This window comes from Camelus ferus, chromosome 12 (assembly GCF_009834535.1).
Source record: "Camelus ferus isolate YT-003-E chromosome 12, BCGSAC_Cfer_1.0, whole genome shotgun sequence".
NCBI classification, from domain to species: Eukaryota; Metazoa; Chordata; class Mammalia; order Artiodactyla; family Camelidae; genus Camelus; species Camelus ferus.
Window position 1 is genome coordinate 7,474,903 of NC_045707.1, and position 26,468 is coordinate 7,501,370.

The 26,468-nt window shown below is 55.3% G+C and overlaps 1 protein-coding gene and 1 non-coding gene across 2 annotated transcripts; both read right to left on the reverse strand.

The window, feature by feature from the left end:
- Positions 1-2,340: 2,340 nt before the first annotated feature.
- Positions 2,341-20,590, reverse strand: TTLL12 (tubulin tyrosine ligase like 12). Its single transcript, XM_032492384.1, has 14 exons — positions 20,274-20,590; positions 16,372-16,544; positions 13,967-14,165; positions 12,956-13,115; positions 12,741-12,874; positions 10,215-10,291; positions 8,889-9,005; positions 8,607-8,801; positions 8,156-8,267; positions 7,277-7,428; positions 6,846-6,927; positions 4,996-5,064; positions 4,352-4,490; positions 2,341-3,786 (listed from the first exon to the last, which is right to left on the reverse strand). Exons 1-14 carry the CDS (start codon positions 20,481-20,483, stop codon positions 3,635-3,637), a joined length of 1,971 nt encoding a protein of 656 aa, XP_032348275.1. The 5' UTR covers positions 20,484-20,590; the 3' UTR covers positions 2,341-3,634.
- Positions 20,591-26,395: 5,805 nt separating this feature from the next.
- TRNAA-GGC lies at positions 26,396-26,468 on the reverse strand. Its single transcript has one exon. It is a non-coding gene; the product is annotated as a tRNA-Ala (tRNA).

The following is a 26,468-nucleotide window of genomic DNA, read 5'->3' on the forward strand; positions in this document are numbered from 1 at the left end:
GTTTGGAGTGGGGTTGAGGCCACCACTGGAGTGACTCCTCCCGCTGTAAGTTCCTACACCCCGTGCCACACTCGGCGGCACAGACTCCTAGGACCAGTGCGGGTCCAAGCTGCTGGGCTTTTTGTTGCTTGTCTGTTTTGGTTGTTGAATAAGTGAATTCAAATTGGCAAATTCTTTGTATTTAGAGCTCACGCTCATTTTGGCAGGCTGGGTTTTGCTGTTTCTCCCTCTCACCTTGCCCCCTCTGCGTTCAGACACGACCTAACAGTATGAGGCGTTTGGGGAGAAGGTTGGCAAACAGCTGACTGCGTTCTCTTGAGAGCAGGGGCAGCTCTTTCGGTGGCTGTCCCCCCCACCCCAACCCCGGTGGAATTTCATGCCCCACAGAGTGTGTTCCACAGGAGTCCAGCCACTTTGCAGCCACGAGCACTGAGCTGAGCCCTCGCTCAGCTCCCCAGCTTTTCTGATGCTCATCTGAGCAGATGGGGGACCCTGTACATCCTTACCATTGATTTATTCCTAAAGTTCTCCCAGACAGCCAGGGGTGCATCTTGACTTAGCATGTAAATTTACCTGAGACTTCTGGACTCTTCTCAGTGGCGTTCAGACTTTTTTGTCATTTCCACACACTCATGGGTTTGTTCACCTCAGGCAACATCCCACATCCTTCCCACTGGCCACAAAACCATGCACGGCCACAAAGACACCTGGGAAAATGAGTGACAGGAGGGTGCACTTTGCCATTTTCTTTGCTCCCTTCTTGCAATGCTCTCCTGCTTCCTCATAATTAGATGGCATTTCTGAGCTGTTGCCATCCACGAGGGACTCCAGACAATCACTGTGTTGGTCTAATAGGAAAATCCACAGCTCGCAGATTTAGCAAGTCCTCCTGGTCTGTTTCTTTGCTGGAGCTGCTTCCCACAGTTGAGATCTCCTTAAATCTGTGTCTGTCTCCCTCTCCATCTGACTAGTCCTAAAGGATGCAAACAGGCGTTCAGTGGCCCAGGAGGGCTCAGCTGGTGACCAGCCAGCCGGGAAGCAGCAGTGACTCAGTTTGCCCGGCATTTTGATGTTGTGGTTGACACTCTGGATGCTACAAGATGAAGCCCTGCCCCTCCTGTACCAAGTTCTGCCATGTCCACGCCTCTCCATGAAAGAGCTGCCACGTTTGGGTACATTTATGTGGCACAGACCATCACCGAGAGCGTTTTCTAGGTATCACTATCAGCATCTCAAGGTTCACCTTTTGGGTTTCTTCTGTGTTGCCCTGTTGTAACTCTGGCACAATTATTCCTGCTCCTGAGACCCTCGATCAACCCCAAATGTCTGACACTTACAGAATCTGGCTTTGATGAGTTCTTAACACAGAGAAAGTGACTTGGGTGAAGATGGTTACCAGAAAGAACTATTTAGAGGGCTAAGGACCACATCCCCTGCAGTGAGTCTTCCTGGACAGTGGAGGTCCTGCTTGACGGCCTTCCATGGTGGGTGTCTGACGTCACTGATCAGAGGTGCAAGGACATGAGAATTGGGGAAAAGCACGTTTATAATTAAGGCAAGCCTTCCTTGCATGGTCCTCTGATCCCAGCGACTGGGCCGAGTCCACTGGGATTATTCTGGGCAACCAGGTTCTAAGTGATCTGGGACCGAGTGGGAGCAGCACCAGCCCTGAGGCAGCTGAACCACCTGGTAAGGGTGCCCGTCCTGAGGGGCACAGGAAGGTCCTGGCTTAGGGGTGGGGGGTGGGGGTGGGGGGAGGGGTCTCTGCATCCCTCGTGTTTTAACATCCAAACCACCAGGGGGCATCACTGCTAGCTGAAGGGGCCCACACCTACTCCGGTTGCCTTGTGAGCACTTAGGGTCTCCTATCTGAGTGTTTACCCTCAAATTCATATGCTGAAACCCTAACCCTCAGTGTAATGGTGTTAGTTGGTGGGGCGTCTGGGAGGTGATTAGATCATGAGAGTGGGGCCCCCATGCATGGGATTAGCGCCCTTTTTAAAGGCCCCAGAAGCTATGTGAGGACACAGCAAGATGGCTGTGACCCAGGAAGAGACCTTCACTGCCCACCTCAGGCCTCTTGATCTTAAAGGGACACCCCAGCCTCCAGAATAATGGGAAGAGATTTCTGTTTTAACTACCACATTTATAACATTTCATTACAGCAGCCCTAACAGACTAAGACAGAGACCTGGAGACCTAAACACCACCTCGCTGCTTCTGTCTCTCAAAGCGCACATCTTGATGTTTTGGTTTTCCTCCACAACCAGCAAGTACAACAGCTGACACACCATTAAGGCCTGTGGTTCCAAGGCCTCCAAAAAGAAAGGGAGGCAAAAGGACAGAAGACTTCCTTTATTGCGGTACATATCAGGTCAGGGAGGGGACGGGACGCAGCAGCTCTCCGGGGACAAAGCCAGAGATGAGGTGTCCCGCCCTTTCCACCTCTACTTGGCTGGAGGGAAGGGGTGTTTTCCCAGGACACAGGCTGACCTTCTGGTTAACAGAGAGGATGGACAGACACACCCAGACAGACACAGAGATGGGAGGCACGATCAAGTCCAATTTTGCTACAGGGATCACTCTTGGCTTCAGAATGAAATAAGCAGACACACACACACACAGTTTTGCTACAGGGATCACTCTTGGCTTCAGAATGAAACAAGCAGACACACACACACACATGAAAGCTCTGCAGGCAGCTCCCCCATGAAAATCAGACTTGCCCCCTGTGCCTTTAGCTGGGCCCGAGTGCATGGTGGCTACACAAAATACACTGGAAACTGACTCAAAATTTCAGAAACAAAATTAAGGAAAAGAATGAGAATTTTAAATTTTCTTCCCATGAATGAAAAAGCAACAAAAATCCCACATTTTGACTCCAGACTGGTGCAAGATGACATCTGACTTCAACGTAAGGCTCTCCTTGGAATCGTCTCTTGGCCACCCGCTGCCTGGTGCTCTGCGGCCCCCTCCTGTCCCCGAGTCCCCGCACCAGAATCCCGGGCAGGGAGGCGCTGGCACCACATTTGGTCCCTTCCACAGGACCAAGTGGAAAGGCAACAGTAACCAAAGGCAGTGGCCATCCTGCCCTGGAGCCTGAAGGGAGGTTTGCTGGTGAAGGTTCGACTCACAGGGGCGAGAAGGCTGGGCCTTAGAAGCAGGCTCCCAGGGTGTTCTGGGGACGCCTGTCACTCAGGGCCTGGGGTGGAGCGTGGGAGGCAGACACGAGACGCAGCCAGTCTGGGTCTGTCAATGCCTGGGCTCCCAGCGGCGCTCCTGGGGAACCTTGCCCGACATGCTCCCCAGAACCCCTCTTCGCTTACACTCTCTGGGAGCACAGCACCCCAGGAACCAAACTTTCCCGAAGAAAGCCCGTGTCTGAGCTGAGACCAATCAACTGCACAGACAGCGGTGAGGGGAGTGTGGGCGGGGCTTGGTGCTCGGCCCTGGGGGCACTGTGATGGGCCCTGCTCCTGACCGCTGCGGGGAGGGGGACCTGAGCCCACAGTGTGAGGCCAGAACGATGGCTCGCAGGGCGGAGGGAGAGGAGCAGCGGGGACTTTGCAGAAGCAGCTCAGAGAACCGAGGCTGGAATCCTCCTGCGAGCACTGGCAGAGGGGCCAGCAAGCACCTAGATGAGGCGGGTGACGGGGCAGCTGCTGGGCTCATCCAGGAACAAGGTGCTGAAGATGTCATTGAAGAAGGTCGGGTGGTACCTGCAGGCCCGCTCACAGTCCGGGTTGAAATTCACCTCTAGGATCTGCGGCTGCATCACTCGCTTCCCTGGTGTCACAAAAGCACAGAGCATCTCACTCTTGGGAGGGCGGCCCTGGGGGGCCTGTGGCCCCAGTCACCCAGCAGTGGACCCAGGCCAGGGTCTGGAACTTGGGTCTCCTGGCTCCCCGGGGGCCTGGTCTGAAGCCTGCTCTTCTAGGGGAAAGACTGGAGCTGTCTCTGACCCCAGGAGTATTATGAGCCACCACCAGCCCCAGTGTGAGGTTTGGTCAGCCCCCAGGGACTCTGGCACAAGGGGCCTGGTGAGGGCTACTGCCCGCTCGGCCTTCCACACGGGGCTCCTTCCTCGTGGGCGCTCCTGACGCCGCTGCTGCCCACTCGCCTTTCCCAGGTGCGCTCTGCCCTGCAGGCCGTGGCCCCTTAAGGTGGGCCTCCCCTGGACCCAGATCTCCTGGCTAATTCAAGTCAAAGGACAACCTGGGCAGTGCTGACCAGGGCGAGGGAGTGGCGATGCCCTCTCTCGTCCCTGGGGGGCTGGTACAGGGAGGGCTGGATGATCAGCTTTGTGTAAGTGGAGGGGACAGTTTAGATTATGGGCGGGGGGCCCTCTCACCATCTGGACGGCTGTCCCATTTCAGCATGAGGTCGACGGCATACACGGCCCTGGATGAGGGGTAGTCGCAGAGACCCAGCGGGGGCGGCTTGGCACATGCCACCTGGAATAGCTCCATGAAGGCCTGGAAGATTTCAGCCTGGGGACCGGGGGAGGCAGGGTCAGGGGGCCTGCGTGGCTGATGTTGGGACTAGCCCCTCAATATGGGGTTCACTGCCCCATCCTGAGCCCTGGACCCCAAGTGGCCAGGTTGCCACACCCTACATCCTTAGAACTGGCCACAGCCACCTCTACCCGACGCCTGTTTGCCTCACCCCTGGAGTCCGCCTACTGCAGACCTGCCCGTGTCTCCTGCCTCAGAGCCCCCAAGCGGCACAGCACAGCACCTGAAACACTCAGGACACGGAGGCCAGCCTGCATTTCAGATGCATCCCTGTGTCCCCTCAGGTGTGCAACTCCTGGGCAGGGCCCTTCTCTGTCTGGTTGTCCTAAGGGTGCCCTGAATGCCCCTCTAGGCTATGTTCTAGGAACCCTCACCACACCCCATCTGGGCCAGAGGGGAGGAGGGGGTCTCAGCCCATACCCGCCCGATGCCCCTTCCCCCAGAGGGAAGCCCCGGCCCCTCCGGCTTGGCCAGGACTCACCTGGACGCTCTTCCAGGGAAATTCTGGGTACTGCTTCTCAAACTCAGGGATGAACTCATCGTAGTGCAACTGCAACAGACAAACGGCCCGTCGCACTCTGCCTGGGGCCTCCTCTGGGCAGGGAGGAGGGCAGGCCCGGCCTGCCCTGCCTTGACGTGGAACCTCTGACACTCGCTGGGGCACAGGTCAGCACCAGCAGCCTCTCTGGCCCCACCTCCACAGGGCACAAATGGGAGGTAGGAGTCTGGGTCTGAGCTCTGGATCCCACAGTGACTGGCTGTCCCACTTCAGCACATTACTTCTCAGAGCCTCAGTGTCTTCAGCTGTAAAATGGGACAATACTCCCAGCCCAGCAAACCTACTTTGCATGGCTGCTGTGGGGCTCAAGTGAGGCACTGAACGTTGCAAAGCCGGGGCCAACGTGTCATCATGTCCTTCTCAGGACAGTGCACTGGAGGCAGAGCTTGGACCCCAGACTGCAGGGCCCAGGTCTGAGCCTGCCACTCAGCTCCAGCTCGAAGTCCCTGTGCAAGCAAGATCGTCTCAGGCCAAAACTTCACCCAACCACACCCGAGCAGGCTGGCCATTGGCTCAGGTTTCTCCCAGTAAGGGCCAGGTCCGGCTCCCTATGGAAGCCCAGCATTCCCACCCCACTGGACATGCGTCTGCACATGCGGGGGCTGCAGAGGAAATGTGACCCTCGGGATTCACCTGCTATACAGAGGGAAGGCATTTAGATCCCTCAGAGACGATCTCAACATCCCTGGGCCCCGGGCCCCAGGGACCTGCCTTCGGCACAGCCCAAGACAAGAGCAGGGACAAGCAGCAGCAGCCCTGCCGGGCGTGCCTGTGTCCTGGCCACTTGGGCGGTGCAGCGCCCCCCAGAGGACTTCTCACACAGCACAGGGAGGCTCTGAGTGGTCCGTGCAGCACACCTATGGACACTGAGAAACCAGAAACGGCCTGCGCTACCCTTACCAGGGTGACGCATCTACAAACGTGATACTCAGTGAAGAACTAAGCCACTGAAGGGTTTGTTCTGTAGGATGCTGTTACTCAAAACCTAAAAAACTCAGAACAATAGTTTGAACTATTTAGGGATGTCCTTGTGCTGAAAAGAATCATAAAGTGCCTGGAAGGAAATCACCACATTCAGGAGCTGCTACCTTGACAGAGGTGGGAACAAGAAAGCCACCTGCAGGCTGTGAGGAGCAGGGTGGCAAGCGTGGGTGTGCCTGCATCCTGTCTGCCCAGCACAGCAATGAACCAACTGCAGGGTGGAGAGGACTTCCGGGACAGCACGTCAGGGGACCTACTTCTCCTTTCTTCCTTCCTCCTCCCAGAGCCGGCCTCTGCCTCTGCCCAGTCTGCAGCTACCCTCCCTGTCCCAGGTGCACTGCTGGCCAGCCGGGCTTTGACACCCTCACACTAAATGAGCTTTGCCCTGATGCCCCTTTGCTCGAGGTGCCCAGATAGCATAGGGAAGACAGAGGAACCAGGGTCCAGGCAGGTCACAGCTCAGCTCAGCTCAGCTCAGCAGCCCACCCCGGGGGAACACGTGACTTGAACCCCTGTGCCTCCAACCCCGACCTGTCCTCATGCTCAGTGGGTGCTGAACGGAAGGCAGCCTGTGCTTCCCGGCTAAGACCCAGCTCTGCTCAGACTCGGGCCCAGGAAGCCTCGGGCCCCCAGTTAACTCGAACAGAGCTGTAGGGGCAGCTGCTGGAGGTGACAGAGGAAGGCAGCTCCTCTGAACATCTATGCAGCCTGCCTGGAAGGCAAGCTGATGGGTGTAGGGTCAGTGCCAGCCTCCACGAGAACCTGCTCCCCAGGCCCCGCCAGGTCCCTACCTGCTTCAGCACCACTTCCGGGTCGTAGTTCATGACAGTGAAATGTTTCTCGTAGTCGTCCAGGTCGTTGAGTGCGAAGGGCCTGCAGGATGAGCAGGTGGACACTCATGTGGGTGCTGAGCACGGCCAGTCTGAGCAGGGGAGGTGCTCAGAGCCCCCAGCCCCACCATGGGCTAGCTGTGAAGACCCCCCAGGCCCGTAAACATCGCCGTGGCTCACAGATGCTGGTGCCTGTCCGACAAGGGGTGCTCACACCTTGTGGCGGCTGCTGCAGGCAGGGTGAGAGTCACTGCCTTTTAACAGAAATGGGCTTGGCGGGGCCCCCTGAGGGTGCCGGGTGGTGAGGGAGCCCCTGTGGAGGTGCTCAGGTCCCGAGTTACAGAGGGGCCGTCGCCCAGACCCCCACCCTGCCCTGCCGTCTCCCCAGTTACCGGTTGGAGAACCGCAGCCAGAACACATCGTATACAAACAACTGCAGGGGCTTCACTGACCGCAGGAGCACGATGTAGCGGACGTCGAACTTGACCCTCCCCACATCTTCCCGAAAGAACAGGACGGGACTTTCAATGTATTTGGACACAACCTGCAGGACACAGACGCAGGCTCACCTCACCTGGGCCAGGACAGAGCACCCTGACCTCGCCAGCTGCGGGCTCTAGCCGCGCCACCCCCACAGCCTGGAGGACCAGGCCTGCTCCCGGGCCCCCTCAGTCTCAGTGCCATGGGGGTCCTGCTCCCCGCGCTCGCTTCCTGTGGTCTCTTCAAGCCCATGTCAACGCTGCAACAAATTCTCTATCTCAACTTTCACTTTAATTGACGGAAAAGGTCCCACCGGTGTTCAGACTTTGAAAACTGAATACAAATTCTCAGCCGTAAATCCACGGATTGCCCCATCTCACTGTTAGAAATCTTCCCAGTGGCCATCCCAGCGGCCTGGTTTCACTCAGGCCTCTGTCCAGGTGCAGAATCTTGTGTCCCACAACTCCTCCACTGACGTGCCCCGTGTCACTACCGCACCTTCGTCCAGGGCCTTGCGGGGCTCCCTGGCCTGGCCACATCCCTCCTGTCAGGTGGTCACATGAGATGCGGCGTGTGGGGACGCGGTCAGATATGCCCAGATGGCTCTGATGGAGGGTTCCCTCCTCTCACTGGCTGTCACACGGCCCCTCCCTACTGGCGGGGGCAAGGGACAAGGGGGGTGGGGGCTTCAGAGACTCCTGGGAGCTGAGTGACGCTACCAGGACCCACCGCACAGGTCCTAGATGCCAGAGTCCCCTCCACCCCACCTTCTGGCACACCCAACGCCTCACCTTGGGGGAGCTCTCGCGGTGCCGGATGACGCTGTGCAGGTTCTTGGTGATGTGGGTGTCCAGGCTGCGGGCCAGGTTCCAGGGCTTGCAGATCCAGTGGTTGTCCTCACCCCTGGGACCAGACGGGGCCAGCTAGGCTATGCCCGGGCCCACCCTCCCAGGCAGTGTGTCCCTAGGACTGTGCAGCAGAGCAGGGGCACCCGAATCCCCTGGGGGGCCAACGGAGCTGCACTCCGGGCAGAAGGACTACCTGAGCAGAGGCGCTGAGAGCCCCGCGGCAGCCCCTCACTGAAGGGTGCCCATGGCTCCTGGGACCGCGGCCTGTACACAGCAGGCATCCAGCTATGGAGCAGGCCAGGAGGAGTGAGGATGGGTGAGGCTGGGGCGGGCGGGGGCCGCAGGAGCACGACAGGTGTGGGGTCTCCACTCACAGGGCTCTGGGGGCACTTACCGCCTCTCCCGCTGCTGGAAGTAGCTGACAAACTGCGGCAGCTCGGTGCGCAGGTTGAAGGTGCGGGGCAGCCAGGCCGGGCCGTCAGGGCCCCCCGCCCGGCGCGCGATGGAGGCCAGGCAGTCCTTCACCGTCAGCAGGTTCTCGCAGGGGAACTGGTTCAGCAGCACGTTGGGCCTCTCCTGGCTCAGCCTCCTGCGGGGCCAAGGAGGTGTGATGGGTCAGGGGCGGGTGAGGGTGCCGGGGCCTGTGTCTGGAGATCGGGGCGGGGAGGTGTCTCACCTGTAGTCCTTGAGGTGTGAGAAGTGGTAGAGGACGTCGGCGTCCGCCTCGCTCTGGGTGAAGGTGAAGCGCGGGTGCGTGAGGTGGCTGAGCACCTGCTGGACATCTGTGTAGACCCTGCGAGGGGCCGGGCTGAGGTCAGCCAGCTGGGCTCGGGCCCCACGGCCCCTGCTTGTCCGCCAAGTGACTGGACAACTTGGACCCTCACGACCTCAGGTTACCCACCAGTAAGATGGGACCCCAGGGCCCACCTTACGCCTGACCTCAGGATGAAACAGGAGAACTTGAGTGTTCAACAAACATGAGCTCTTTTCTTCTCATGTGGAAATAGAACAGGGTGGACACACTAAGAACTCTGTCCTCAGAGAAGGGATCAAGGACCCTAGGTGCCTGCAGGTGAGCGTGTGTCCAAGACAAGTGCCCCACATAAGGCCTCATTCCACGCTGGTGCTCGCTGTGCCTGCCATGCCTGGCCGTGCTGGCCCCAGGCAGAGGGGAGGACAGGCCCTGGGAGCCTGTCTGCTGGGGGTGGTGGATGCAGCCGTACTTTTAAAGCGATGGGGCCAAGTGTGAGGGCGGGAGGGAGGCCCAGCTGTGGACAGTGTTCTAGGGGAGGAAGGGAGGTGAGGAGCTAGACGGCTCAGCTGGGCCAGCCCAAGGCCTGTAGCCTGGGGCTGGTGCACGGAGCACAACTGTGGGTAAGTGGCAAAGCTAAGGGCCTCAGGGAGGGGGATGAGGGCCCAGCCCAGGGCCAGTGGGGAGGAAGCCCCCAGGACCTGGGGGAGGAAGCAGAGGGAGCATGTTGCCTGTTTCTGGCAGGATCAGGTCTGGGCGGCCAGAGGGAAGGGTTCCCACTGGAGACAGAGGCCAACCTGCCCCTGGCTAGGCTGGGACCCGCCCCCTAGCCAATGCTCCCCAGTGGGTGGAGGTTCAGCCTGGGCTCGCATGCCTGCATGGCTTCCCGTAACCTGCCAGCCCACACCTGCGGACACCTGGGAATGCCTCCTTCCTGGCAGCCCAGGTGCCTTTCCCAGGTGCCCAGCACGGTGACTGTCAGCACTGACTCCCTGCTTCCAGAGGGGGCCGGCGTGTGTAGCCGGGCTGTATACCCCTAGCCCCACCCTCACTTTCCAGAGCCTTCTCTCTGTGATCCTGAGGCTCCACCCCAGCACGTCCGTCACTGTCATGCTGCCCGGAGGCAGAGGACGTACTGAGTGCCTCCCTGCACCAGGCACTGTCCCAGGAGTTGAGGGGGCTGGGGGGGAGTGTGTGAGGAAAGTGACCGAGGGAAAATCTGATCACAGGCTGACAAGGAGGGCTACGCACTTGAAGACGTGGTCACAGGGATACGCCACCGGGGTGATGGCAAGTGGCAGCTTCTCCTTGTTTTCCTCCAAAATGGCCTGGAAGGGAAGCATTGAAGGTAGAAACATACCCTCAAGAAAGGGAGTGAGTGAACACATGCCTCCCCATCCTGTACCTCGGGGTTTTGCGATCTCAGGGGGCACACCCGGACCTCAGGAAGAGCCCTTCGCAGGCACTGCAGCACCCAGAACCCTCTGACTGCTCCCACCCGGGAGTCTGGGGCTCAAGGCCCCTCAGGTGCCAAACAGCCTGTTTTGTGTTCAAAAGAACAATGTAAACATTTAGAAAACGTTCTAAATCTCCTCAATGCTTCCTCCAAGTCACAGGCAGCCGAGATGTGCCCAGCCTGTCCTGGGAAGGGGCTGCCTGGTCCTAGGGGAGTGCTCGAGGGCTGTTCGAGCTTAAGCAGCATGGTGGTTTAAAGCATGCCCAGAAACTCTGACACCCTTTTCAAAAGGCAGTTAATTCATCTCCCCTTGAGGGTAGGCTGGACTGAACGAGCTGCTTACAACAAATTAAAAGAGAGTGGAACAAAATGCTTCATGAAAGGTCCTGCAGCTCCCCTCCCTGCCTTCTCTCAGACCCTTGCTCTATGAGGGGTGAGCCGCCACATCGCGAGGACGCTCAAGCAGCCTGGGAGAGGTGCACGCGGGCAGGAGCCAGGCCTTCTGCCGACAGCTGGCACTGCCTTGCCAGCCGTGTGAGGGCTCCACGTGCGAGCAGGACCCGGCCCCAGGAAGCCTCAGATGACAGTGCCAGCTGACAGCGGGGCTGCGCTGTCTGAGACTGAGCCAGAAGCCCCCAGCCCAGCCACTCCCCATCTCCTCCCCACAGGAAGGAAGTGGTAATGAAGGTCCGCTGTTTTGAGCGGCTGTGTATTGGAGTAACTTGCTACCTGGGGACAGCTAAATACAGGCAAGCCCAGGGCCCAGAGTGCAGGCCTGATCCAGACAGGCCAACCACGAGAAACCACCAGGATGTTTTGAAAACCAGTGTTTGCTCTTACCTCCTCTGCCTGGCCAGTAGAGGGCACTCCCCCCCCAATACTAATGTCAGCTCATGTCCCTCTAACAATCTCCAGGTTAGGAAGTCTTTGTCCCTTAGCCAATTCTTTAGCCTCTCCCCTTTACATCTGCTCACTGTTCAAACGTTTACCAAGCACCTACTGGGTGCAGGCCCTCTATGAGGCCCTGAAACACAACTCCGAATTGGGAAGGGTGATCACGGAGTTTTCGGCAGGATGAGTTCAATCACCAATGGCTTAAATCAAATTCAAAGGGAAAAGTGCCAACGGGGCCACATGCCAGCCTGGCTCTCCCAAACAGCAGCATCAGAGAACAGCTAACGCCACACATGCTTCCCACTCTGACCCAACTCAACTGGCTTCCTCCTGTCCACAATCCTCTGGGGCATTCAGGGAGCATCTGATGTGCTGGCAGGGGCAGGGGATTTCAACATGGTGGGGCAAGGTGGGACCCTCCGCCCACAAATTACGAGGACCTCCTGGTTTTGGATGCCAGCTCTTCTACCAGCTGACCTTTGGCAAGCTACTTAACCCCTCTGTGCCTCAGTTTCCTCATCCTCAGTAAAATGAAGATAAAAATAAGCCCAGACATCCTACTGCAAGGATCACAGCAGTGCACGCCAGTAAAATGCCAACAAGCAGGGGCTTATGCACCTCTTGGCTTCCAAGTGGGACCAGCTGACTGACAGGAAGCCGAGGCAGGAGGTCAGAGGGCAGGGGAGGGAGGAAAGAGGGGCCAGGGTGTTAATCCCTGCTCCGACTTGCCTGGTTCTGGCGCTGGCTGTGTTCGCACAGGCTCCACTTCGTGCTCTGCCCCAGGCCTCAGCGACCCTCGCTCCCTCACCTGGCCTGCCCATGGGCCCTGCATTAACTCACCACTAGCCAGGTGAGTGGGCCCGCTGGGTCCTGGTGGGGCCCTTACCGAGGATGCTCGTGGACTGAAGCATGGCTGCCATTCACAGCAATCACATGCATGAAAACCGCTAGTTGAGGGCCTACTACGTGCCAGAAAACCTACCATATGGTGTCTGAGTACAGTGTCCTCACATCCCTGGTGAGGGAGGTGTCAGGAGATGAGGAAACCCTGCGGTGCCAGGATTCACGCATGGAGCCAAGCCGCATGACCCACACTGCCCCTGCCTCCAGTCCTGGTAACGAGTCCCCCAAAACGAGCAAAAGCAGCACTTCCCCCACCCCACCAGCTCCACCCAACCCTCTGAAAAGACAGTTTCCAGCACGGAGCACCTGGAGTCTGGGCTCAGGGCTGGCGCCAAGCTGTGTGACCACAGCAGCAGATGTCCGCTCCCTGAGCTCTGAGCCCTTGTCCCTCAGACACCCCCCCCAAACTCTTCTCTACCTCGCACGGCAGTCGGCTGGTGCTCGGGAACATTTGGTGAGTGGACAGAGAATGTTCTAGAGATGACCAGGCAAACAGACCCAGGGGTCGGGGGTGGCAGTCGCACCTGGTAGTGCTCAGCGGGCGGCTCGGGCGTTGAGGAGCTGAGGTCCAGCAGGTCAGCGGGGGCCCAGGGCAGCAGCATGCACCTCCGGATCAGAGGGTCGGCCTCTCCGTAGGCAAAGTCCCGGGTCACCTCCTCTGCACCGAGACACGCAGGCCTGTCAGGGGCGGTGGGAGGGCGGCTGACCCTTCCTCAGGGGTGGGCGGGGTCAGACTTACCACCTGTGTCCAGGTCCCTCAGGGGCCACAGCAGCGTGTAGGCCACCTGCTGGGGCATGTAGAAGAAGGGTGCAGTGGCGAAGCTTGGCTCGTCAGCGTGCTGGATGCGTGAGCCAAATTCGTCCATGATGTACCACACTGGCACCTTCTCCTCAGCCGTCTGCGGGCAGAGCACACACGGCTGCCCTCGTCCACCTGTCCATCTCCCCGACCCTCCCGTCCGCGCACCCGAACACCTACCACCAGCCCGTCTACGCCCAACTCTCCAAGCCTAGATCATCTACCACACACGCTTCCAGTCCCTGTAACCTGCAGCCTCTGGGACCTCTGGCAGACCAGGACATGGCCCAGTGGACTGCCGTGTGATCACTTGTGTGGCAAAGGCGTATGGAAAGAAGCCACTCAGCCTAGTAGCTACACGGAAGTGTTTGGATTTTTGTGTGTTGTGAGGAAAGGAGTGGGGAGACTTTGAGTTCAGTGAAGGCTTCCTGGAGGAGGCGACATCTAAGCTGAGATCATGAGAAATGACTTTTGTCTTTTCCCATACTGAAAGTGGTAAGAGGGGCTGGAGTGTAAGGGTGAACCTGGGGAGGCCGGGAGAGGGGAGTGATATAAGCCCAAGGACATGTGCTAAAGGTACTCAACCTTACTCCCAAAGGCAGCAAGGGACCACAAAGGGCTTTTAAGAGGGTGACAGAACCAGAAGGTGCCAGGAAAGAGGCAGCAAGGCCCAAGTCTAGGGGTCTGAAAGAGTTGTGTCACGTGAGTTCAAAGTCCACATGGACACCTGGGTCCCAGCATTGGGTGGCCCAAGGCAAAGAGTAACAGGCCCACGATGAAGCCATGGAGAATGAAGGGGGTGTCCATTGGCCATGGAAGACAAGTTTGCTCCCTTGTGAGGTAAAGGGCCAAGGCTGGGTTGGGGTTCCCCTGGATGGCCTCCCATCAGCCCTGGTGGCACGGGGCAGTGAAGGCCTGTCTGCCTCCCCCAGGGCCCAGCTGCCTGCTCACCCCGTGGGCCAGCTGGTAGGTCTGGTTGAACTTCCACATCTCCTCCAGCACCAGGTCCACGGCCTCGGCGCTGGGCAGCTCGCCGTGGAACTCGACGCCCATCAGGTTGGCCATGCGGTGCAGCAGCCCGGGCACCTGCAGCAGCTGCTGGCGGGCATGCTCCACGCGGCACGTCCAGGCGTGGTCGATGAGGAAGATGCTGCAGGCACAGGCCACAGGTGAGTGGAGGCGGCCACACAGGCGGGGAAAGAAGGGAAGGGTGGGGAAAGGGAGGCAGGGGGATCCACCTGAGGAAGAGAGCGGGGCTCTGGCCTGGACTCTGCACCCAACTTGAGACTTGGTCTCCCCAGCACCAGCGGGCCTGGGTGGGGATCCTGGCTCTGCCGACCACTCACTGTGTGGCCCTGGGAGAGTTCCTCTCCTTTTCCTAGTTTCTAAAACAGGGCAGCAAGGTCCCTACCTCCTATCAGCAGGCTGATGGAGTATCAAGAGGCAAACACACAGCACGCTGACTGTGTACTATGTATCGCCACAGTAACCACCACATCTGTAAGTGTCCTCGACTGGATTCTGAACTGCTGGAGGGCAGGCCCACACTCCCCACCTTGCTACCAGCAGGCCTGACACACTGTAGGTGCTCAGTGAAAGGAAAGGCTGCACCTGCTGGGAGGCCAGCTCTGGGCAGATGTGCAAAGGAGTCCCACTGAGAGCTCACACGCACCTGCCTAGGACTGCAGGGCCCTTCCTGGAAGTGCCACGGCCTTTGGCAGGAGAGGCCTCAGGTCCCTACATGTATGGGTGCCTGCAGCCCATACGGTCTGGTCTCCCTGGAGGAACTGTGGGGGCCATGCATGGCTCTCACACGGCCATGGTGGAGGGCGAAGCGTTCCCACTCCAGGCCCCAGGCCGTGGCTGCCCCCAGCCCACAGGTCAGGGTGCCTGGACACCACCCAAGCCCTGCTGACTCAGAGGCTCCAGCGCGGGGTTCTGCCTGGTGGGAGAAGCAGCCCTGGCCCACCCGCTGCTAAACTGAAAGGAACAGCAAACGCTCCCGCTCTTAGACTGGGGGGCCGGCTCAGTGGTATGTATTTCCCTGTGCTGATATTACTTTCTGTTCACACATCCTAAAACAAATGAAGATTTATTCCTGTCCTCATGCCGTGTGAGGTACTGCAGAGCCAGGCCTTCCAAGTGGAGCATCTGGGGGGGACCTGGGCAGATGCATACGAGGACTGCTGCTCATGGCAGGCACGGGAGAGGATGGAGGCTGGTGCCTGGCCACCAGGGGAGGCTCACAAAGGTCTCGAGGGAGAAGGCCCAGGAGCAGGAAGGGCAGTGGAGCCGAAATCAACACCCAGGACTCCACACCCAACTCCATCCGTTTCTGCATCCCCTGGCAAACCTGACGGGTGGTGGCATGTGTGGTGGAGGGTGCAGAGAGGCAGCAAGCTCCCTGAGGTGGCCTCTGGGCCTGAGCCCCGCGGCTGGCACAGGTGGGAACAGAGCAGGCACGCACGAGTTTGCTGAACTGAACTTAATGAGAAAGGTGAGCTGCGAGTTTGACTCAGAGAGCATGTGGGTGGAGGTGCCTGGCTGCTATAATTACCTGTGTGGCTGCTCCCACCTCAGCAGGGGCTTGGGGAGGAGGCAGAAAGCCCTGCAGACGAGGAGCCAGACCTCCTGGAGAAGCTATGGACACAGGAGCCCAGTGACCCTCAGAAGCCGGCCAGCTTCCCCCTCCAGGTTCCAACAAAGCTGGCAGAGGCCTGCAGGCCTGTCCTGGCCAAGAACAGCCCCTTTTGGCCCCTGGGAGGCAGGAAGCCTGGGGTCCAGTCTTGGTCCTGCCCTTTCCACCCTGTGGCCCTGTGTAAGGCCCAGGCCCACCCCCAGCCTTGCGCCCTCACCTGAGGCACCGAGCCCAGGGCTCCACCCAGAGGACTCAGGTTCAGTAGGACTGGGTGGGGTGGGGGGAGTGCCAGGGGTCCTCGGAGAAGCCCGGACTCACGAGTAAGACTGCCCTGGGTTTGATACCCACAATCTTAACCAGCTGTGTGACCCAGGGCAAGTCCTTCCCCACCGTTTCCTCATCACACCTCCACGGTGGGCCCACTGGGACAGTTAGGAGACATATAGGGGGAGGCTGCTCTCAGGACGGTGTGAGATATGACTAACACAGGAGCACCGTCAGTGTCGGGACTGACACGACCCTGAAGCCCAGCTGGAGACACAGTGGCCCCAAGTGCACCTTGTCTTAGGGACGGATAAGTGACCAGTGCCTGGCACACAGGAGTGCTTGCAATGACTGCTTCTCCCCAATGCTGATGGCCTTGGTGACACATTTCTAAAAGGGAGCCTGGCTCTGAGAGCCCCGGTGTGAGAAGGGACATCTGGTCAACGGCTCCTACCTGTTGGGGTCAGCTGCCCGGAGCCCATTCTCGTTGGTCACGATGACCTTGTAGCAGAGCTCGCCGCCCGGGTTGGGCTTCTTCCGCGCTTCCCGGGCCGCCTCATCCTCACTCTCGTCCTCCTCCACTTCTTCCACTTGCATTATCCCAAACATCTCCCCGGCGTCAAAAACCTGGGGGACACGGGGGGGGGGTGTTGGCAGGAAACCCCATCCCTGGCCTGTTCCTTCCACCACACCCTGGCTTCCAGGACCCCGAGGAGAAGCAGGACTCATTTACTGCCCACCTACCCACAGTACAAGTGGGGAGCCTGACAGGGAGAACGAGGGCTGAACCGACCCCACCCTCCCTGGTGCTGTCGTCCAAGGCCCCTCACCCCGTGGGAGCCACGCTTGGAAGTGGGATCGCATGCACGTGTCCCAGTCACATCTGGTCTGGCCCCGAGCTTTTCAGGGAAAATGAGGTCCGAAAGGCAGAGGGGGTGGTTCTGCTCACACCGGAAGTGAATGCAAAAGTCAGAATCTTGGTGGCCAGGAATTTCACCCCAGTTTTGTTCTCATCAGAAGAACCAATCCAACAGCAGGGCAGCGGAGGCAACCCAGGAGCAAACAGGTGCCCGAGAGTCCCCTGCAGCCACCAAGCCAGCCCAGGTATGCACAGAGCATGGCCTGGGACTAGTCTGGGACACAAGATAACAGCCTTGGTCCTTGAGTTTCCCTGGCAAAGTGCAACTGCCATGTGCAGCTGGTGAAGAGGACAAGCCAGTTGCCCCCCATTCAGCCACACTCACACACCCTGTGTCTGCCACAAATCAGCAAGTGGCCTTGGGGCAGATCCTGCAGCCAGGCCACGTGACCTTGAACAAGTCACTGAACCACTCTGTGCCTCTGTTTCCCCATCCATACAGTGGGAATATTAGAACCGATCCAAGATGTTTGTTGGAAGGATTAAATGCTTAACACAAATGAGGAGCTTAGAAAGAGCTGAGCTTGGCAGACACTCTGCAAGCACTTGCTACCATTGTGACGCTTCTGAGAATAGTCTCCCACCTGGGAAGGGGGGCACCATTCACTTCCAGGAGAGCTAAGAGCAATAAATCAATAAAATGGTGAACAGAAGGTCCCTGACACATAGCAGGGAGTCAGCAAAGGCCAGCCGCCCCTAAAACCTATTTCTCATGACTCTATTAAAAACCAAAAAAAATTCATCCAAGCAGTTAGAAATCGGCCACCTACTCAGGCACAAACAGCTTTCATGCACTGGGCAGGAAGGCACTTCGGGAGTGTGAGGGTGACTCACTCATGACCTTGCCCCAGGAGCTGATAGCCGGGTGGTCATTTGAGGACCAAGTAAGTGGTGCTGGGGCCTGAGGGGCCAGGGAAGACTGTACTGGGAAGACATAATCTGAAGTGAGCGGTGAAGGAAGAGGAAGGTTTAAACGTGTGGCCACGGGGTGGTGGTACAAGGACTCCAGGCAGAGAAGCTGGGGCAGGAAGGGCCGTGGAGCTGCCCAGGTTCATCCGAAAGGAAGCTGGGGCACTTTCTGGGACGGAGCCTTGGGGGAAACCACTACCTTCCCTCCAGTTTAGAGATTAGGAGAGAGCAGCTCAGAGATGGGATTCACACCTGGGGCTTCAACCCAGAACCCCAATCTCCAGCCCTCCACCCCAAAACCTGACGGGAAGGAGGGGACAGAGGGGGCAGCACCGGGCCTGGGGATACAGGGCCTGCCTCAGGCCTGGCTTCTCCCCAGCTGTGAAATGGAGGTGACCATAATCCCTTTACAGAGGGACTGGAGAAGCCCCTTATGAGGTAAGGAAGGGAAGTGTTTTTGCTGCTGGGAAGTTCCTACAGGTAGAAAATAGTTGAAATGTATTTGAACACACTTCCCATCATTTCCAAGGCACCAGCGTCACCGGCTTGTGGGGGGGTTGCAGAGGCCCCATTATTCTGTCAGCAGGTGCCTGTTCTGCCGGCATGTGCCCTCCCTACACCTGGACCCACAGCAGGTTTGTCAGAACAATGGCTGCAGGTCTGGGTCTGGCAAAGTGGTGACTCACAGCTCTGCCCGTAACCATAATGGCAAGGGAGGGCTATGGAAAAGTACTGGCTGCCCCTCAGCAGAGCAACAGTGGCCAGACGGCCTGCAGATCTGTGGCCAGGACGGAGGGGACACTACACTCCAGTGACTGCCTACTACGTGCTGGGCACTGGCTGAAACTTATCTCATGCCTCTCCATCCAGTCTCCTCCACCAAGACCGTGGGAGCCGGAGCCAAGATTCACGATCCTCACTTACTAGATGGAGACTTGGACTCAGATGGGTAGGTGACTTGCCCAAGTGAGAGTTTACTGCACACAGAGCCACACATGTTCCCACGTCGTGCGCCTTTCACCCAGCATACGAGAACCTAGCAAACTGCTGAGGTCCCCTCCCGCCCCGGCACAGGCCTGGAACTAGGGTAAGTGCCCAGGAAATGCTGGTGAATTGAGGACAAGTCATAGGGGAAGGAAATTCATTGTTATAAAAGGCAGGCACCAATGACACTGTATCTTTTTTACAGTAACTACCTGTGTTTTGAGCAGGAAGGTACATGACCTGACCCTGATTTTAGAGGTAGAGAAACTGGCTGAGAGGGTGGGGTTTGTCCAGCAGCCAGACTCAGAGGACACCCTTTTCCTGGTTCAGGGTTGCACGGCTCAGTCTGCCCCAACCCCAGAAGGCAGCCCCTGCAGAGGAGCCTGGTTCCAGTTAAGGCACTAACAGCTGGCCCGTGAATGTACTTTGGCTTCAGCACCTGGTAAACCATCAAAAACCAGGTCCCACCTCTCAGCCAGGACCTGTGGGGAGACCCTTGGGAGGAATAGGCTCGAGTAGGCCAGAAGCAAAACGCAGCCATCCCCACAGAGGGGGAAACTTGAAGTATCTAAGCTCTTCTCATTTTTATTTAGATTCCATCTCCACCTCCCACAGCCTCAGTTTTCTTTAATCTGCAAAATGAGGGTGACTCGGGGCTCAAAACAAATGAAGAAACAGGAAAGGATTCTTCTATGATCAGAAGAGCTAAAACCACACATCTATTCCCCGTGATGGAGGTAGTGGCTGAAAGAAAGTTTCTGGTGGTTAAGTCTGACAGACCTTGGGAGTGTCACTTCTTCCCGAGCCTCAGTTTTCTCAACTGTATGAAGGGAGTGACGAATCTTACTTCTCATGAGACTGCTATGAGGCTCGGGTGAGGGGAGGATGCAGCCCCGGGCCTGGCGCACAACAGGAGCCAAAGTTCATTTTGGTTCCAGTTCTCACCATAGCCCTGGCCCTGGCCCAGCCCCAGGTGCTGGCAGGTTCGGGTACTCAGGTACAGGCTCTTGTCGTCACTCTTAGGCCCCAAACTGCCAAGGAGGTGTCTAAGCTGGTTATCAAGGCATTCGTGGCTCTTCACCGTCAAACCATCTGCCCGTTCCTCTGGCATCGTCCATCCACGCTGCCCCTACCCCGACTCTCCAAGAGACATACACCCTCTGCGCGTCTCACTGAGGCTCGTCTCGCCGGGCACAGGCTTCTCCCGCCCCAGAAAGCGTTTTCTCCCCTTCTCCAGGCCGCGAACTCCCCCAGACGCCCTCCCAGCCTCCCGCACGTGTCCTCCAAGAGGCTCCCTGCCGTCCCACCCCAGCGGTTCTCGGCTAAGAGCCGTCGGCCTGCAGGCCACACCCTTCCTGGTAGAAGGGTCCAGAGCGATCCACCCCTAGCGCGCCGCGGGCCCGCGCTGACTGGGGCTGGGGGGTGCGCGCCTCGAGGACCTGCATCGCAGCTTCCCTGGCCCTTCGCAAAGGGAGCCCGGGACGCCCCAGGTCCGCTCCGCACCCTGGTTCTCCCGGCCCTCCCCGCGTCGCCCTGGCCCGCACCTCGTGCTCCAGCTTGTGCAGGAGGCGGCCCCAGTACCGCTCGGGGACCCCCGACGCGCGCAGCGCCGGGCCATGCAGCGCCGCGAACTCTGCCCGGGCCTGCGCGTCCTCCTCCGGCTCCGGGCCCAGCTCCAGGCCCGGCTCCGGGCTGGGCGCCGACTCCGGCGTCAGGACCCGGCTGCTGCGCTCCGGCCCCGCGTCGGCCGCCATGGCGCCTCCACCAGCGCCAGCGCCAAGTCCAACGCCGCCGCAGCCCGCGGGCCCGGCCCTCCCGACTCGGCCCGCCCGCCAGCGCAGTCGCCCGCCCCGCCCTCCTCTGAGCTCCCGGCGGCCCCCGCCCACCGCCGCCCGCACGCCCGCCCACACGCCCGGCTGGCCGGCTCGCCACAGGCGGCCGGGGCGCGAATCTGGGGAGCTGGACCCGGGGAGCCCCGAGGCCCGGCCGTCCAAGGGGTGCGCGCGCGAGTGCGCGTGCGTGAGCGCGCGGGTGAAGGGCGCTTTTGTGGCTTGGGGCTGCCGCGTGTGCGCACGCGCGCCTGTTGGGGGCGGTGTTTTCTCTCTCAGCCCGCGGCTGTCCCGGGGGATGCCGGGAGTGAGGCTTGCAGCGCCCACGCGGTTGGAACTGGGAGGTACCTCGGAGCCTGACCAGAAGGGCAAACTGAGGCCCAGAGACACGGATGTGGTGGAGCTGCTGCCCCGGCACTGGCCACATGTTGACGACTTGCAGACTCCTGGAGGCTGGAGGGGATCTCTAATTCTTTCGAATGCTTCACCAGATTGAGGTGCAGCAAGGTAGTGGCACTTCTCAGTTTCCTTATATTGTGATTCGGAACGTAAAGTCGAGGTATTGCAAGGTATTTCAAAGTGCAATTATAGAATTTCAAAAATCATTCTTTGAGCGTTCTGGTTTATCAAGTTTTATTGCTTCCATAGGGATGTGTTCATTGTTTTCACATTTGCAACTTTTCAATAATTATTTGCTAAAAAGCTCAAAGGCAGAAACTATTTGGTGCTTTGGTTGTTGAATATTTTGATTAAAAGTTTTAAACTGAATTTGAGCAAAATGCACCAGTTTATAGGACTTGTTCAGTGTGACTAAGACACTTAGATTGGTATGCAAAGGTTCAAATTTTTAAACTTCAGTTGGTGCTGATGAAATAAAAGTCCTATTTTATGGCAAGACAAAAATTTAAACATGACCATTTTCTTTGTGCTCCTGGTCCTCCTCTCCCCTGTAGTGTGTATTGTGCATCTGCATTAACCAGACCTCCTTAGGAGATGACATTCCTTCTTAATCTCATCAAGGGTCATTACTCCTTAGGAGATAACCTTCCTTTTAATCCCATAAGAGGCCATAATGATCCATGACCCCACCGCTTGCTTCGTCCGTGTAGCTCTGGATTGTATAAACCGTCAGTAACATGCCATTTAATGTATAGCCCTCTGTCTCAAAAACTTGTATCATTGTGCTTTAACCTGTAATGGGTGGACCAATCTTCAGAGCTTTCTGAAAGATTGCTTCCTGGGTTATAATTTTCAGTTGGGCTCAGATAAAATTTTCTATTTCTTTCTTAGATTGATGAATTTTTTTCTGTTGACATGGTGAGGAAACATGGCACAGAGAAACACCTGTTATTGCCGTGCTGAAGTACTTTTTTCTGTCTTATATCAGCTTTGTCACAAAACTTTCGTAGTTCAATTACTCTAATGAAAAAATATCTGTAACATTTTGACGACTATGATTTCTAATTCCATTGGTATAATTTTACAGCTTGTTTGGGTGAAGTTATTAACCACATCCAATTCCAGGTGTATTTCTGCTTCATAAAGTTATTAATTTGGTAAGAGTGTTAGCCTCCCCTACGCTGGGCCCATTGACCTTTATGAGTGTTATCATTGAAAAAAATGCCTTCAGTGTTCAACTTTTAAACTGAATTTAGCTGAGTGGCATTCACAATAATGTTAGTTTTGCACTTTGGACTAAAGCTTAGTTTTGATTCCATGAGTTGGATGGAAGGAATGGAAGCATCCAGTGACTTTGATACAATATGGCGCCCCCCAGTGGAATAATTCCGCAGCCAGTGGAGCCAACACATTAACAGTGAAGTGAGTGCAAGAAAACTTGGAATTAGAAAAATGAGTGAAACTAATGTAGAAGAAATATTTGATCTAAGTGAAGAGTGATGATGTACAGGATGAAGTGTCAACCCACTCCTGTGGCTTCATTCATTTTGAGGCACAGTCTTCTTAAAATAAGTACCAACTTTTGAAGTCAGTGTGATACTTCTGAATGAGAGTTGCATCATCTGGTTTGGTTTCTGGTTAATGATCTCTCTTTGGCCCCACGGTGAAAAGTAAATGTTGACATTTTCTGAAAGTTTCCATTTCATAGTCAACTCTGAGGAATGGAAATATTGAAGTTAATTTTAAATTAAATGTAGACTTAAAAAATTGTATTGCTCCTGAAAAAGTTTATTGCACAATAAGAAAAAAAATACTTCTAAACAAAATATAAATAAAAAGCTGTGAATTTATACCGTAAGTACAAGAGGGGACAAAACCCTCTGAACAGCCAAAATGTTCAGAATTCTCTATACGATCTGAAGTGGGACCACTCAGCCTCTGTCTCCCTCACATGTCTTGTGCACAGCTACTCTGTAATTTCCCCAAGCCTTCGTGCATCTTGTAAGGCACAGAACAGGCACGACTCAGGTGGTACGTTAGGCAGGGGCAGCAGGACCTCACTGTGAATATCTCATATATAATATTATATATAATTAGGTAAGAATTACTATCTGCTTCACAGACCTGATCACTAATAACAGCTATATTATATTATTTATCATGCTTTATAGTCTATGCCTATATAGGTATATATCATACTCATAATAATTATTTTGTTTTGAGGAACTGTATGTTGCACTAGCTGAAAACCTGTCATCTTGGCACCTGCACCTTTCTCCCTGTCTATATCAGTCTGTGGTTTATCCACTCCATGGGACAGGAAATCCAACTCAAACTGGCTTCAGGAAAAAAGGTATTTATTGGCTTACACTGTGGTATGGACTGAACGTTTGTGTTCTCTCCAAACAACATCTTCATATTTTGAAGTCCTAATCCCCAGTGTAACTGAATTTGGAAATAGGGCCGGTGAAGAAGTGATAAAAGTTAAATGAGGTCATAAGGGTGGGGTCCTAATCCAACAGGGCCGATGGCCTTACAAGAAAAGTAGTAGATGCCAGAGCATTCTCCCTCTTTACCAAGTGAGAACAGAGCAAGAAGGTGGCTATGTGCAAAAAGAGAACTCTCACCAGCACCTGGATCTTGGACTTCCCAGCCTTCAGAATATACATTTTTGTTGTTTAAACTGCCCAGTTTGTGGTATTTTGTGGCAGCCAGAACTGTCACGTAACACAGAACAAAGGAATTCATGTGGACTTCAGGTCCAGCTTGATCAAGGGGCACAAATAACTTCATAGGGCCCGCTTTTTCTGTACTTGTCTCTCAGCTCTGCTCTTCTGTGCATTAGCTTCACTTTCTGATATGATGAGCTGTCCCCTTGTAGTGATAAAATAGCTAGCTATAGTAACTCCAGCCTACATCCTCCCAGGGATCCAGTCTCACTGGGGAAGGGAGGCTGAGTCTTTATTGATTCTCTCCCACACTGGTCAGGTTAGGTGAATGTCCCTGACCCACCCCTCTGTTTTGCATTCTCCCCAAATGCAACTGAATCATCCAATGCCCAGGGATAAAAACCCAGCCCTTTGTGTGACCTCCAAAACCCTGTGTGATCCAGCTCTGCTGACCTCTCCAGCCTCATTTTGGCACGCTCTTCCCCTCATTTTTGAGCCCCACCTTGCTGCCTGCCTTCAGCTGTTAGAGTGCATCACCTTACCTCTGCCAGGGGGTTTCACGTGCTCTTCCTTCTGCCTGAGTGCCCTTGCCTTCCTCCCACTCATTAATTCCAGCTCATTCGTTAGGTCTCAGCTGAAATGTTACCTCCACAAGAAGCCTCTGTGGTTTAAACAACATAAAATCACATCTCTGTTTCCCTCAGCCCCCAGGGAAAAGACGAATCAGGAGATGGGGCTGAAAGTTCCAGCCCTCTAATTACACTTCTGTCTTTTCTGGTGATCAGCCCTCATCCTGAAGTTATCTAGGGGCTGCTGGCCACCAGACATCTCATTAGCATACAAAAGACGCATCACTCTGGAGACTCCAAAATTTCTAGAGCTGTGTGCCAGGAACTCAAAGACCAAACTCACATTTCTTATTGTATCACAGAGAAATAATTCACCCATGACAGTCCACCCTTTTAAAGTACACAGTTCAGTGGGGTTTAGTATATTTGTAAGGTTGCATGGTGTGCAAACGTCATTCTCTGATTCTGGAACATTTCCATCACGTCAAAAGGGAACCCTATACTCATTAACAGTCTCTCACCATCCCCCATCCCACTGCCCTCCAGCCCTGGGCAGCCAACCACTAATCTACCTTCTGTCCCTGTGGATTTGACTATTCCAGATGTTCATAGACATGGAAACATACAATATGTGGCTTTTGTGACTGGCTTCTTTCACTTAGCATAATATTTCCAAGAGTTTCATATTTTAGTATGTATCAGGACTTCATTTATTTATACGGCTGAGTAATAATTCATTGCATGAGTATACCACATTTTGTTTGTCCATTGGTAAGCTGGTGGGCATTTGGGATGTTTCTATTTTTTGGCTATTATGAATAATGCTGCTATGAACATGTGTATACATTTTTGTGTGAATATATATTTTCAGTTTTCTTGGATATATACGTACATGTGAACTTGCTAGGTTTCACTTTTTAAGTAATTGCCAGCCTGTTTTTGTTACATTTTATACTTTTGTTAAATTTGTTTCTGTGTTTTATTCTTTTTGCTACTATTGTAAATTTTTAATTTCATTTTCAGATTATTCATTGTTGGTGCATAGAAGTGTAAACTGATTTTTGTATATTGATCTTATGTGTTGATACCTTGCTGATTTTATTAGTTCTAACAACTTCTTTTGTGGATTCCTTAGGGTTTTCTAGATACAAGATCAGGCCATCTGCAAACAGAGAGTTTTACTTCCTTTCCAACCTAGAAGCCTTTGATTTCTTTTTCTTGTCGAATTGTCGAGGCTAAAACCTCCATTGCAGTGGTGGGAGCAGACATCCTGGTTTTGCTCTGCACATCATGTTTTTAAGATGTATCTCTGTTGTTGCATGAGATAATAATTAATTTTCATTGCTGTATAATATTTAATCATGTGACTCTACTGCTATCTTCCACTGATTGATATTTGGGTTATCTGCAGTTCTTTGCTCTTATAAATGAGACAGGAGGGAAGTGGGCAGGGCCCAACCATTCAAAGAATGGTAGCCATTGAGGACACCAAAAACTGACTAGAATCTACTGAGCCCAAGATGGTGGAAGAGTCGACTTCCAGTAGACCTTGAGCCTTATTACTATATGCTCGTTGTAACACATCAGCATGCCAAACACATCTACAGGCTCCAAGACAGTTCCCAGGCTGACCCAAAAGGCCAAAAGTAGGCGGGGCCCAATTCCTGGCAATCCCCGCCCCCTCCCCATCTTAGTTGGAATAACCCTCCCACTCATTTGCATATGAAATCACCTGGCTTATAAAAACCGACCACCTCCACACCTCCTGACTGCTCTCCCTTCTGAATGAGACAGACTGCACTCTGTCTGCTGAGTCTGTCTCTCTCTAAATAAACTTGCTTTCACTCTACTATGGCTCGCTCTTGAATTCTTTCCTGCGAGAAGCCAAGGACCCTCACTTGGTGGGGCACGTCCCAGGGATTCACCAGAGACCTGGGACACAACCAGCCTCTTGTGCCCCATTTTCCTGCAACGTGAACATGAGGATGTGAATATTCTTGTGTGCTTCCTGGTTCCATTTATAACTAGAAAGGTTGATCCGTATCCTCTCTGACTCTTACCGTATCAATTTTTACCAACTTAGTGTCACAATGGTGTGTCTTTGTTGCCTTCATTTGTATTTCTGTTTTTGTTTTTGTTTTTTTTTTGGAGGAGGGTGAGGAGGTAATTAAATTTATTTATTTATTATTATTTTTTTAAATGGAGGCACTGGGGATTGAACCCAGGACCTCGTGTGTGCCAAGCACGTGCTCTACCACTGAGCTATAGCCTCC

Coding starts and splice junctions, on each gene's coding strand:
- TTLL12 (XM_032492384.1), bottom strand. CDS start 20,483: ATGGCGGCCGACGCGGGGCCGGAGCGCAGCAGCCGGGTCCTGACGCCG. Junction 14,166..16,371: donor CGGGCAGCTGACCCCAACAG/GTAGGAGCCGTT, acceptor CTGTGCCTGCAG/CATCTTCCTCATCGACCACG. Junction 13,116..13,966: donor CCTACCAGCTGGCCCACGGG/GTGAGCAGGCAG, acceptor CTCTGCCCGCAG/ACGGCTGAGGAGAAGGTGCC.